Genomic DNA, 13,572 nt, shown 5'->3' on the forward strand with positions numbered 1-13,572 from the left:
TCAACTCGGCCGAACATTCGTCCTTGTTCCCATGCATATTCCAATGTATCTAAAAGTCGTGAGACATGCTAGACCGACACAACACCGTTAGTTGAGGGAATTGGTGAGACAGGAGATGAAGAGGCACCAACCTTGAAACCAAAACCCCTCATAGCTGCCAACCGCTCTCTTATACTCTGTTGCTGCCCAGGATCAACTGTGGCAATCCCAGTCGTTAAAAGTGGCCACAGCACAGCCAGCTGGTTGATGCCGGACTGAAAGCCGAGAATTAGAGTTAAAATGCGAGACACTGCTGCTGCAACTGTCGGGTCAGTTGCAGCGTTCCCGATTCTGCGTGCTTTAACCGTCTCCAAATGAACGGCACAGGACAAAGAGTATATCTGAATGCATGAAGCGGCAGTCAGGGTCTCAAATTCCTCGGGTGTAGCATCCGCTGGCATGGAATCTAGCTGGTGCAATCGTAGATAAATGTCAGGTGCTGACTCTTGCCAGTTCCGCAGCCTGTAAGACAAGTCATTGTAGTACATATCTTTCTGGTGCTGTGCCAATCCTCCCCTATCCATCTTGACGAACTTGCTTATATCTGTCTGGATAGACATGATTCGTGACCATGATTGACGTATTTGAGCCATCGTGCGGTCGGTTGGTGACCGAACCGTGGCGAAACTAGGGACCCCCATATTATATTCCCATCCGCCCCCGAAAGTTTCCCAATAGTCACCCTGTATGAATGGCCCGTCACCAGTTGCCAAAGATGCAGCAACATCTAGATACGCCATTAGAGAAACCAGAAAACGCCGTAGTGGAAGAGTGTGCGACACGCTAGACAACTCCATACCACTGCTTTTTGCGGTAGGACTTGACGGAGGGCCAACTCGTGGACTATACAGGGATTGGAATATCTGCGCAGCTCCGGCGAGATGAATCCTCCAAGACGCATCGTTGGATGATATCTTTTCGAACATGCATAGAAGTAGGGTGGTTGCTAAAAGCTCCAACGTAGGGTGGCCTTGGTTAAACGCCACAGTATCGCGAAGCTGTGTGACAACATTGCCATACGCTTTCATCGCTGCACTGTGATGAACTTGACGATTTCGAGTTTCCGGTAACCCGGCGATATGCATGGCACCAAAGGCCTTCATGACATCTCGAAGCAAACCAGAGTTGCTCATCAGACCCGGGAGCTGTCGGTACGGATTTGAGTTTGCAGGGGTGTCATAGATGATGAGATAGGATGAGACGGTTTCCAGAAAATGGCGCAAATAGAAGTTGTCGTTGAAACCAATTTGCCGTGGCACGTCAGTGGCCTCACACCAGTAGACGGGCGACGCCATGTATTGACCTTTGACAGGGAATCTGGCATGTTTGTAATTACAGGCGAAGTCTTCTGATATGAACGATAGGCTTGATGGTGGAGTTTTTGACCCTGCAGGGGACATTGTACTCGTCATCGCGACACCATCAATAGAAGATGATTCCTGAGTGCTGGTCTCATCCGAACCATCTTCACCACTTGACGCTGAGTCGAATCTGCTGGATGCTCGTGGTTCTGAGGACGCAGCTGCGACCTTGGCTCTCTTGTCAGCCTTCGGTCCCGGGGGCCCGGCGTGTCTGACGGCCTTGAAGACAAATTTGCGGTCGAAGTTGCAAGGGAGGTTTAGACGAGTGCAGTTTGAGCAAGAAGGTGCGCCTTCATCGCATTTGACATGCCTCCGGCGACAGTTGATGCAACCCGTGAAGACTCGGGAATGCCATTTTCGTTGTCGCACGGGTGCTAAAGCCTCTGGCCTTGCGTCGGGATCCGGCTTCACCATCGCTTTGATGTCATTGCTGTCCACGGCATGGAAGATACCACCAACGCTTGCGTCAAAAAGTTGCCAACAGCCGTTAAGGAAGGCCAGACCATCGAACGGAGGGCTGGAGCTGAAGTCTTGCCTTGCGTGGCAGTGACAGTGGCAGAGGGTGAAGGGTCAACGTTGAAGGCGACTCCGTCTGGTATTTAAATTTGAAGAGCACGTACATAAATCGTCGTCGCATCATCACCTCACTGCGTCGCCGGCAAAGTCACCTGGGAAGTAGTATGTTCAAAGTTACTGGCACAACAGTGGTCGCTCCTGCCGGCGGAAAAGTCCGTTGGCCCATCACGTGGAACCCGGTTGGGCACAAAATCTGGAGGTTCCTCAGTTACGAGAGCGGGTTACACTCTGGCCTCCTACTACGTACCTAGGTATGTACTCCATCCCAGCATAGCATCCCAGAATCCAAGGGTGCGAAGCGCGAGATTAGAGAGAGGCTACATGTCACCGTAGCCTCATGTACGCCACTATCGGGGGCCCTGCCTGGTATCGTATCGTCTCGAGGCAAGATTGGTGGAAACGAATTGATTGGCTGCGGCAAGGTGATGATTCTTTGACTGACCGAGATGTTTTTTTGGGCCAGCTCAATGTTTACATTTACCTTGTTGGCGAAAGCAAGTGGGTATGTTTTCGATTTGAGACCGTTATAGTACTTGGCAAAATGTCCACTGACCCAAAGAAAATGGAAACGTAGTTTGGCGCTTTGAGAGTTTCTTCACCAAGATCGGCCTGGTATCGCACCTTATCTACGTACTAAACCGTCGTTTTCGCCGAATAACCATGCATGTCTAGCTCACGTCTCACATCACCCGCATCGGCGATCAGATGGAAGACTCCCACGTGGTGAAGGATCAATTCACCAGCCCCAGTAAATTGGTCTTGCCACCCAACAAGCCAGACTGAGAATGGCCGACTGCTGAGATGCGAATAATGAAGGCAGAATATAAACCCGGCCTATTTTTTTTAATGAAAAGAAAATGACCGGGGCGCTATTTATCATTGCAGCAATAACATACATGCCCATGTTTCATGGGCACCGATAAGGTTCAGGAGTAGCTATTATTGAACCGGAACCGGAACCGGAACCGAAACCGATCCGTGACGGGACATTGTGGTAGCCAAAAACCTTTCGATGTTTTTGTACCCGAGAACGAGCGCCTGGTGTCGGGTATTAGTTAATCAGTCAGTCACTGAGCCTGATGACTCAGTTATCTGGTCGAATGGTCTGCAACGGATCATCGCCTTTGTAGACTTTCACCAATTTTGATGAACCTCTTGGCCATTCACCACAATATTGGAAGAAATAATAACCCAAGAGCATTGTAGAAGATATCAATATTTCGAAGCTGCCTGTCCGCTCTGCGATCTGTTATTCCGCCTCCATCTACCAGACTCGCTGCCGTCCAGACCCGACGCATTGGTGCTGAGCACCGAGCCGTAATCAACTGCATAGGCGGAACCAAAACCTAGTCGGCCTTCAAGTCCAAATGGCTAAAACCGTCATTGCGTTTGATCTCTACGGCACATTATTGTCGACTGAGTCGATTGCAAATGAGCTGGCCAGGGTCTATGGCGAGGATGAGGCCAAATTAATCGCCACCCAGGCAAGGCGATACCAGCTCGAGTACACCTGGCGTATTAATAGCATGGGTAAGTAAAAACAATACCCCACCTTAAAGACTTGAAAAATTACGTGTGTGTATGCAGACGATGTAGCCTTTGACACTGGGGATATACATTCAAGCATGTTGCGTAGCACAAGCGGTGATGCTACGCTGTTCACGCCGCGTCCAGTAACTGACGACCAGGTAGGCCTATACCGATCATTCTCCGAGTTGACCAGACACTCTTTTCGCCAGGCAACTGCAGAAATCGGCCTAGAACTTTCCAGGGACCAAGAGGAACGCATCCTTGATGCCTATAATGGACTAGACACATTCCCAGATGCAGACAAGGGTCTCGCGCTTGTGTCGCAAACGCCTTCTCTTAAACCGTATATATTTTCCAACGGAACAATGGCGATGATTACTTCTTCGCTCAAGACCTCGCCATCGCTGGCCAAGTCGGGAACGACATTCTCAGAGTCTAATATTGTCAGTGTCGATCCCCTCGGCGTGTTCAAACCAGATCCTCGGACGTATAGACACATGGTTGAGATGGCTGGTTTGACACATCAGTTGGACAAGGTCTGGCTTGTGAGTTCGAATCCCTTTGATGCTGCGGGTGCTGTTGCCGCCGGACTGAGGAGCGTTTGGGTAGGCCGACAGGGAACTGGGTGGATTGATGGACTGGGCGGTGCGCTTGGTGTCAGTCCAACGGCAGTCGTTGGGAGCGTTGAAGAGGCTGTGAGAGAGATTATCAGGTTAGACGGTTTGGATTAGGCGTACGGGTAAAATGGAGAGAGTTTCGATCGAGGCCCAGTAACAATAAACGATATATAAACAGGAGACTTTGGATCCTCCAAGTCTAGAGAAACATGACTTGACCGTGCTCGAATCCTGACTCGATTGGACTTCGCTTGCCGTGGACCGGTGACAGCATTCAATAGCACTGGGACGTAGCCCCGAGGTGCCTATTGATACTGCTAAGAACCACAACAAGCAATCCGAGACCTCGTTCTTGGACGGGACAGCTTCTTCCTTCATCTGTCTTAAAGTACGTTATGATAAGGCGACAGAGAAAAACGGGAGTCCTGACGGCTCTAGAAAGAAGGGGTCAGCTGCAGCTATTGTTGCGAGAGGGCATAGCATCACTTGGTCTTAGCAAGTCCCGCGGTCAGATGTGACTGGTGTTGAACCAACGCGTTCACATGATAAAGTCTATTTTGGAAACCGAGTGAGTTCTAAACTCGATGCTGCAAATTGACAGGATTCGCGTCATGCTGGAGTACGTACTTTGAACTTTGAAGTTTAATATGTGGCTGCTGACATGGGTACTGAGGCTAGTCGCTGATGCCATGAGTCAACTGTACATATTGACACGCTGTCAGTTGGATGTTTCAAATTCTGCAAGTCCGGCAGGCAACATTGAAGCGGCCGTCAATGCTTCTGGCGCTAAACAGGAGCCTCGGTCCCTGTCACAGCGGCTGCAGGGGCCGTGACTCCCGGCACTATGTACTAAAGTACATATTGACATGTCAATTGACCCACTAACATTGAAGCCAGGCACGATGTCAGTTGAGATTTCCATCTCCGCTGAGCGGTGGCCATTTGATTGGCTGGCAGGCGCTTGCGGATCCGCACCTACAGACGCGCTGCTTGCTTGACCTTCGGCATGAGCTGGTCATAGCCATCGCATTCGCTTGAACTCTCTGATCCAACAGCTTGTGCGTTGCCAAACTCCCGCCAGCCTTTCTTGTTCCGTAGAGAGCGATCGAAGAACGGAGCATCGGCCTAGGTGTCTGCTACTTCACATGCAGGCATCTTTTGTCAAACCTTACGAAGCTTAACGAACAAACACAGTTAAGCCACAAGCAACAATGGCTCCAGTTGGCGACTATGCCGACAGACCTACTCAACGGCCGGCCCGCGACGACGACATGGACAGAAGAGACAGTCATAGAAGCTCACGGAGAGCTCCAGACGGCGGCCGCCAGGAACGACAAAGGTCCCGTGACAGAAGGCGGCGCTCACGAACCCCAGACTCTCCCGGCCGGCATCGCCGTCGCCGGCATCGGTCCCACGATGGAGAGCGTGAAAGGGGCAGTGGCGGTAACCTTGACATCCGATCCGGCAGGCAAGAAAGAGCTCGTAACGATGAGCGTTCAGATCGCCGAAGACGGCGCAGAGATGATGGCGAATCGGATGAGGACCGTCGAAGGGACCGTCGAAACCCTGTGAAGCAAGGAGGGCCATTGCCGTCACAAGAAGACTCCTTCGCCATTGTGAAAGGGGAAGAGCCGGAGAAGCCCAAGGAGAAGCCTAATTTTGGCAGCTCGGGAGCACTAGCCGCAGCGTCCAACTCGATTGCTCAGGCCGATGGGTCATCCATTGTCCTCAAGTACCATGAACCACCGGAAGCTCGGAAGCCGCCGACCCGAGACCAGTGGAAGCTCTTCGTCTTCAAAGGAGGCGACATTGTCGATACTATTGATCTCAGCTTGCGAAGCTGCTGGTTGGTTGGACGGGAGATGGCAGTTGTGGACTTGCCAGCCGAGCACCCCAGCATTAGCAAGCAGCACGCCGTGATACAGTTTCGTTACACGGAAAAACGAAACGAGTATGGAGACAAAATTGGCCGAGTGAAGCCGTACTTGATCGATCTGGAAAGCGCCAATGGAACCGTACTGAATGATAGCAAAGTTCCTGATAGTCGGTACTTGGAACTGCGAGACAAGGATATGATTCAATTCGGGAACAGCACAAGAGAATACGTTGTCATGCTGGCACCCAGAGATTAAGATTTGATTTTGCAACATTGTTCCCCTTTTTTTTTTCTGTACGCCCTTGTTCACGTCTCTTTTCAAACATCGGACGAACCACTTTTCATGCATACAATCTAAACTCCTATGCATCTATCTTGCTGTACTGGTTGACATCTGACAAGGCATTCCTGAGAGAGCAGGACGTCGATGCCGCAGGCACCATCGAGCTTACCGATGCTAGGCTCGTATTTATGCACCCACATGAACCAACGGTGTCACCAACATGCGTCCAAACAAAGAGTGGAAGCAAGGACCACGGACGAATGATGTGGCTGAGAGTGCTGCCACCACCTTGTAGAACCGTCTTGGCTAGTTATATCCACGCACACAATGCTATGCCAAGGTTGCACCGAATGTCGTGGGAAAAGGATGAAGAGGTGACTTGAAACTGGCTCTTGTCCCGTCGTAATACGCGCGCCCTTGACATGTCGATAAGGAATACTTGAAGAGACCTTTCCTCGAGAAGTACGTTGGCTGCTTCGTCCTTGGGATGATCAACGGCTTCCCTCGATGCCAAGGATCATGCACCTGGAATATGTCGACATGTCGATGCACTGGATGAATTCTTGGAGCACCACATGCAAGTTCTTGAAGATGTGGGCCCTCATACGCGCCAACTGAGTTCAGTTCGTCCTGCATCACAGGCAACAGTCGCAACTGACAACCGGAGATGCAGGCCCTTCGCAGGGTCGTGTGCCTATCTAGCCTGCTTGCGCACCAATCAGAGGACAAGAATGGAAAGACGACAGCAGAGTCCAGAACTAGAGGCGAACTCGGCAGAAGGTGATGGATGATTCCAAACGGTGGTGGTGACACCAGATCAGGCCTCCGAGCCTTAAGTGCGCTGGAAAGTTACGTCGATGTAACCGCGCAACTTTTAGCCTTTTCACGCTCTGAAAGACGGCGCCGGCCCGTCAGAACAGCCAATCAATTCACTTCCGGCATGAATGTGGGTGACGACGCGTCTGGTGCCGCCGTCATTGTTCACGTCCAGCGAAACCAGAGGTACCATGGCCAATGACTGTCTGGTGTGAGATGACTGAGGTCGTCTAGATGGAAGTTGTGTGCGGAGTATGCACACCACCGATATGGATATGGCCTTTCCAAGCAACCTCAACAATACGCGGGACTCGGATACGGGGTCTCACCAAGCGTGATGAGATGGGAAAGGGTCGTCAACTGCGGCTGTCGCATGTGTCAGATGTCACATCGCAGCACTGAGCCTGGTTGAGTGGGAGTTTTGCACAAATATGTGTGCATCTCAGATGCCTGCGTCAAGTCACCTCAACAACAACACAACAACAGAGCCCAATTCCTCACCTACAAATAAATCATGGCGAGAGGTAGCCCGCGGAACAATACACCAACTGCCCAGTTAAATCCGTGTTTGCAGTTTCTCCCTTGGCTGGCACCTTGCCACTCGTTAGACATCTCCGGAGGAGGGTGCGGTTCTTTCGGCCGAATATCCTGCATTAGCACGGAGGTGACTGTGATGGCCCGGACGATGTCAAACTCATGCTACTGGCTAGTCCCTGTGATGCCGGCCGCCAGTTTCCCCTGTGGATTCGTAATGGCAGACGACGGGTAGTCTATTCTTGGTCCGTTCTGGCATGTGGGGGATTCAATGAAACCTTGAGGGCACATGCCCATGTACGCCGTACGATAGTTTCTTCGATTCGGCCCTGTCATGGATCCTCACGTTGCTGTCCGCCTACATCCGGTCTCTCTCTTTGGATGTGCCGCTCCACCGGCCGGCTCGATTCGACAAGGTGCAAGGTTTTTGTCCCTCGGCTCCGTGACGAGTGAAAGGCTGAAAGGGTGAAAGGGTGAAAGGCTTGGGGATTTCACGGCTGTCACGGTTGTGTATAAAGACTTGAGATGCCGTCGTCCAAGAAGGTGAAGAGAATAAAACAGAACCATTCCAGACAATCAGACAAGCTTGATAGAATTGTATTTTGCTCGTTACGACCGCTGCAGCTGATAAAAGACAGAAGCAGTTGTTATACGTGTTATTTCCCCCCTTTCCTTCTCCTCCTTTCACTCGTTGCGTTAAACTAATCACCATGGTACGTCATCCACGGCCCTCTCCTTCTCCTAGTGCTCCTGGCCTCCCATATGATTGATTACTCACCCCGATAATCGTCGCAGGGCTTCGAACGCAACATTTCTCGCTACGAAACCTCAGCCGTCTACTCCCACCCAGACGCCAAGGTAGACATCGTCCTCGTCCACGGCCTCAACGGCAACCCGGAAAAGACATGGACCGCCAGCAACGGCACCTTCTGGCCTACCGATCTCCTGCCCGAGTCCCTCAGGGGCGTCCAAGCCAACGTCCTCGTCTACGGGTACAACGCCGATGTGTACTCGCGCAAGAACGACCGCAGCGCAAGCGACAACTTCATACACCAACATGCCCAGACACTCATTACGAACCTCACTCTGTACCGGAAGAGCGAGGGCACTTTTCGAAACCCCATTATCTGGGTCTGCCACAGCCTGGGCGGCATCTTGGTGAAGCGCGCGCTGCTGTACTCGAATGACTTGCGCATGACACACCATCAAGACTATCGATCCATCTACGTGTCTACATTTGGCCTCGTCTTCCTCGGCACCCCGCATGTAGGATCAGACGCCGCTACGTGGGGGCTCATGCTGCAGGGCATGGCGGATGCCATTATGCCCAGGAAGTTGTTCGAGTCCGAGTCGGTGCTGCTCAAGACCCTCAAGAAGGACAACGAGACGTTGGCGAATATCAACAACCACTTCCTCGACATCTACCAGCGGTTCAGGATTCACATGGTCCACGAGAACCACAAGACTGACATTAAAGGCACCAAGTACGTGTAGCTTAGCCTTCTTGTCCCTTTGCTCCCAAGCCACAAGGACAAAACACTAATACAAGCCGGTTCAGGATCACAATTGTCGATGCCAACTCAGCAAGCCCCCAACTGCCCGGGGTAACATACTACGGCGTGGAGGCGACGCACTCGCAAATGTGCAAGTTTGCCAGCAAAAACGCCCCTGGTTTCCGAGCCGTGTCAACCGACATTCGCCAATGGGTCCAAGATGCGCCCGCCCTCATCAATGTGCGCTGGGAAGCAGAAGAGCAGGACAAGGCTACCCGCATGCGACACGAGATCCATGAACGAATGTCCCCATTTGTAAGTCGTGCCATGGCTGCACTCTTCATTTCAAAAGCAAAAGAAGCAATATCTAATTAGGATCCCAAAGATGTCTCCGTCTTCGCCATACATGACTCCGTCCTCACCATTCGTATCGCCATCTTCGCCACGCCGAGAAAGCGACCTGTCCAACATGTCGTCGCTGTCACTCAGCGACGGATCCACCCTTTCTTCGGTATCCCTCTCTTCGTCCCATGTTCCGCGGACGTTTCTCGCCGCGCCGCCGAGGCAGGATGTTGTCCCGCCAAAGATTCCTACCGTGATTGTGTTGGATGAGATGGGCGCCGTGGCAGAGCGGTTTTACAAGCTGAGGAAATAGGAGGGCTTGTCTTTTTTTTTCCCCTTGGCAAAAAAACAAAAAGTGCAATTTTTAGTTTTTCCACGTCTGTGTTTTTTTAGCTAGTTGGCTTGCCGGGATTGTTTGGGTCTGCTTTTAAAGAGAAAATGCCTGCAAAGGCCATGCATTGTCCATGATGATGTTTTTACTACTAGGCATATATATTAGAATGCTCACAGGGCTAATTTTGTATTTCTACACCCGATGCTAATTTCTTGCCTAATTTGACAATGTAGATTGCATTATTTTGGAACACTACTCTTGTCCTTGTGTCTTGGAGCAGCGTTAGAGCAGCAAAACAGCGGTTGGTGGTGGAAGCGTCAGTGTATGTATACGAGGGCTACGCGATGGCGCATGATACATACATGGCTCGTACAACAGCGGAATGTCTGCCGAGGCGGGCTTACCATGTCACGACCGTATAATGGCACAGCAGCGTTTGCCGTGGTATAACATACATAGACACCAGATGGCTCAGGCTCAGGCTCAGGTCTTGGGCTCGGTGCCGCCACGCCGTCTCGACACTCGACTCGACTTGACGCCAAAAAGGGAATTTTGTACAGAGCTGCCAACCACCGAGTTTCCTCCTTGTGCATGAATGGCAACTCGCGTGCATCAACGCCATGCCTGTCTAGCAGTTCCGAGTCGAGCAGCGGCGTTGTTGGTCTCCCCTAACCCGGGCCCAACTCGAGGGCGGTGCAGCATTGCAGCAGGATCTGTACATATGTAGGTACATACATAGCAGTTGAGTCGTCACGGGCATGATGCGTCCATGCACGTCGCATTGTGGCGTCTGGGCAGCCTGGAATAAGGTTTGCGTACGGCAGGCTGCGGCCTGATAACGATGTTGCATTGTGCCGGACTGGATCGACTACGACCGGACCGTCGTCACCAGGAGTAGCACTGAGAATGTGGCAACGCGGACCGTTTCAGGACCGTGGCTCGCTTTGCTCGGAGGCGCTGATGATCTATTATGGGCTGGAGGCTCATGTTGCGTCTGCACCGACTGCGCTTTTGAGCTGGGTGCGCGCGTGTCTGGCGATATGCACGTGTCTAATTATGCCGACTTGCGTCATTCTGTGACTTGTCTTGAATGTATACATGTGCGTGACATGAGATGAAGCCAAATACACACCTACTCAAGTACGTCCTACGAGGAGAACACGCCAGGATTGCGTATTGCAAGAGAGGCTCTCGCAAACTGTACATGTCAAACAGCTCATAGGACACTGGCAAAGCACGACGACTTTCACTCTTCCTCTCTGGTCCAGTCATGAATAAAGACAAGTACAACTCTCATTTCACTTTCGTCATATCCAATTTTCCGCTTTAAACATTTCCCGCAACTACCGAGTATGTAAGCCTCCATCCTTGATTGCGATCCTGTAGACGAGGTTGAGACGTTGTGCATAATAATCCCTTTTGCCTACCAAATCCACGGCAGTCGCTCAGAAGCAGTTTACGAGGCTCCTTCTGCATGGCTCCAATTGGCTTTCTTCCGTAAGCCTCGTCTGTCTACTGCCGGTTTCCAAAACAGCTGTCAAGTCTCGATAACCATGTCCCTTGTCAGGACTAGCCAAATCTACAGATGGCGGCGGCATCCAAAGCCGAGTAGGAAAACAGCTCACGTCAGTGGCGATAGCCATCGTGCGCTACATGTCCTTCTTTTTCCTTGGAGCTTTCTCTGCTTCCATTTCCAGCTACCCAATCGACGCGGCACTTCAAGGAGGCAGGCGGGAACCTAGAGGGACTTCATCAACAGTCCAGCCCTTTCAAACTCTCTCATAATGGAACTTGGCAGGTGGACCACACATGCTGCCTTGATCAGCTTCCCTGGCGCATGTACGGGTGCGAAGTGGCTGTGAGTTGCGGTGGAGAGGAGCATCCAGTTTTTCATCGTTTCAGGTCATCTCTTTGCCTTGGCGTTATGTTGTGTAACTGTCGTCTTCCATGGTGAGCTGAATTGCTAGAGTCGAGTCCAAAGATACAAATCCAACATTGAAGTTGCAATTCAGGTTGAGCGACTTGACTTGGAGGCCAGTTGCCTATTGCCGGTATACGGTCGATCCGAAACATGAACCCACGCTGGTGTTGTAGAATGTCCCACGCTGGACAGAGCTGAGAAGAAGTACTCCGTACTCCGTACATGCTATGCACAAAACAAGTTGACCTGTCATCTTTTTCGGCTAGCTGTTTCTGCTCTGCTATTGCACATGTCATTTTACTTTCGAAAGCCTACGGGCCACTTTGCCGTCGTCAAGTTATGGGCTGAGTTGGTGTTTTGTGACTTCACATCGTCATTGCCACACTCCTGAAACTGTCCAGGCATTTGGGCTCAAGACGAGTCGGGAGTATCGTATTAGAGAGCATCTGAACAAGTGTAATGGAAAGCGACGCACTTACGATCCAAGTTTAGAACAGGATTGCTTCGCTTCTTTAGCACATCTTCCTGACTGCAGTGTCGGCCACACTCGCCCACTTCTTCTGTCCGATCGCTTGGATCGCCAACAGGCCGTGTGCCGCGATTATCAACTCCAAACATACGGTCCCTCTAACTTGGTGATATCCAGCGGATACCTGACTGAATAAGGTTTGCAGCGATGATGCCTGCTTTGTTTGTCTCTCTTGACCTGTAGGAGCCGGTCAAAGTATCACCAGCCAAGTCAGAGCGACACCATCAGCGCGTACTGGTGTCTTCCATGACAATCATTTATGGGGATACATCCCGTGTTGCCATTTCTTGGAGTTCACACCATCTGCATGGAAAACGTGCTAGCCGCCACAAATACAAAACATGCTTTGTCGCTCCTGGAGATTTTGACGCTGACCGACACTCTGTTATTACGCAATTGCATTGGACTCATTCTCAGGAAAGGCTCAAGGAACATGGAATAATCCAATGACGGACCGAGCGTAACCGTCGATCCTGGTCTCTCTTACTTACCCTTACTAGCATTTAGCTGAAGTGACCAGACTGTTGAGGCATTTCGGGCAGGTGGGAGTGATCAGCAATAACATCAGCCGCGTCAAACGTACGTCTAAATTACACGCTTGGATGCTCGCTTCCTCATTGCATTCTTGCCAAGAATCACACTGTGCCGCGGGCCGAAATCCTTGGAACCCTGAAGTCGAAGGTCCGCCAGCAAAACTGGAACACCCCTACCTCAACTGGAACCGATGGCACCCAAATGGGCAGACCAGAGCAGATTAGTACCCTTGCTTTAGATGAAGGGGGAGGGGCGCAGAAAACCAGATACATGCTCCTATGAACACTGTCTGCGGCATGCCAAGTATCGTGAGTGAGCCCTTATCGGCCACTATCAGTATCGTGACATCAGAGGAAGAACTCTGTTTGACAGGATCCATAATCCCACGTGGTGTAAGTTGACGACATCCGTGATGTTGACGAGAAAAATCCAATCTCGAAACCCTGCAAAAATCCCCAAATCCAGCGTGAATAGCTGGAAAAGTTCGTGTACAAGAGCTTCATCAGTCGGTTCCTTGGCAGCAATCCAGTAGGGTCCACTTGAATCCCAACACAAACCGTGAGGAACATCTTGTCGATTTGCCTGGTGACGAGGCCGATTCGGCCACAGTGAGTTTGCATCTTTATCTCACTCTCGGCCAGTACTAATCTGCCTGTCCAAAGATCCCAACTAGTGGCCAAGCGGATCAGTGGGCCTGTTCTCCATAACCGAGCGCTTCAAACGACGATAGCAACGGACCCGTCAAGGAACCCGCAGTGGCATCTTCTCTGGGCCCCCTGACGTCACT

General features: G+C 51.3%; 4 protein-coding genes across 4 annotated transcripts; 3 read left to right on the top strand and 1 right to left on the bottom strand.

The window, feature by feature from the left end:
- Nucleotides 1–68: 68 nt before the first annotated feature.
- G6M90_00g044090 (uncharacterized protein) lies at nt 69–1,814 on the bottom strand (the record flags this gene model as incomplete). The annotated part of the gene is made up of 1 exon (XM_014692257.1): nt 69–1,814. One exon carries the CDS (start codon nt 1,812–1,814, stop codon nt 69–71), a length of 1,746 nt encoding a protein of 581 aa, XP_014547743.1.
- A 1,529-nt stretch (nt 1,815–3,343) lies between these two features.
- On the top strand, nt 3,344–4,237 carry dhl ((S)-2-haloacid dehalogenase; the record flags this gene model as incomplete). Its single annotated transcript, XM_014692258.1, has 2 exons — nt 3,344–3,506; nt 3,564–4,237. 2 exons carry the CDS (start codon nt 3,344–3,346, stop codon nt 4,235–4,237), a joined length of 837 nt encoding a protein of 278 aa, XP_014547744.1.
- Nucleotides 4,238–5,334: 1,097 nt separating this feature from the next.
- Nucleotides 5,335–6,255, top strand: DDL (FHA domain-containing protein DDL; the record flags this gene model as incomplete). The annotated part of the gene is made up of 1 exon (XM_014692259.1): nt 5,335–6,255. The coding sequence occupies one exon, from the start codon at nt 5,335–5,337 to the stop codon at nt 6,253–6,255; it is 921 nt and encodes a 306-aa protein (XP_014547745.1).
- Nucleotides 6,256–8,342: 2,087 nt separating this feature from the next.
- serac1_1 (Protein SERAC1) lies at nt 8,343–9,780 on the top strand (the record flags this gene model as incomplete). The annotated part of the gene is made up of 4 exons (XM_066130341.1): nt 8,343–8,345; nt 8,428–9,116; nt 9,191–9,440; nt 9,511–9,780. The coding sequence occupies 4 exons, from the start codon at nt 8,343–8,345 to the stop codon at nt 9,778–9,780; spliced, it is 1,212 nt and encodes a 403-aa protein (XP_065986448.1).
- Between the last annotated feature and the right edge of the window lie 3,792 nt (nt 9,781–13,572).

Source organism: Metarhizium brunneum, chromosome 2, assembly GCF_013426205.1.
Source record: "Metarhizium brunneum chromosome 2, complete sequence".
NCBI lineage: Eukaryota > Fungi > Ascomycota > Sordariomycetes > Hypocreales > Clavicipitaceae > Metarhizium > Metarhizium brunneum.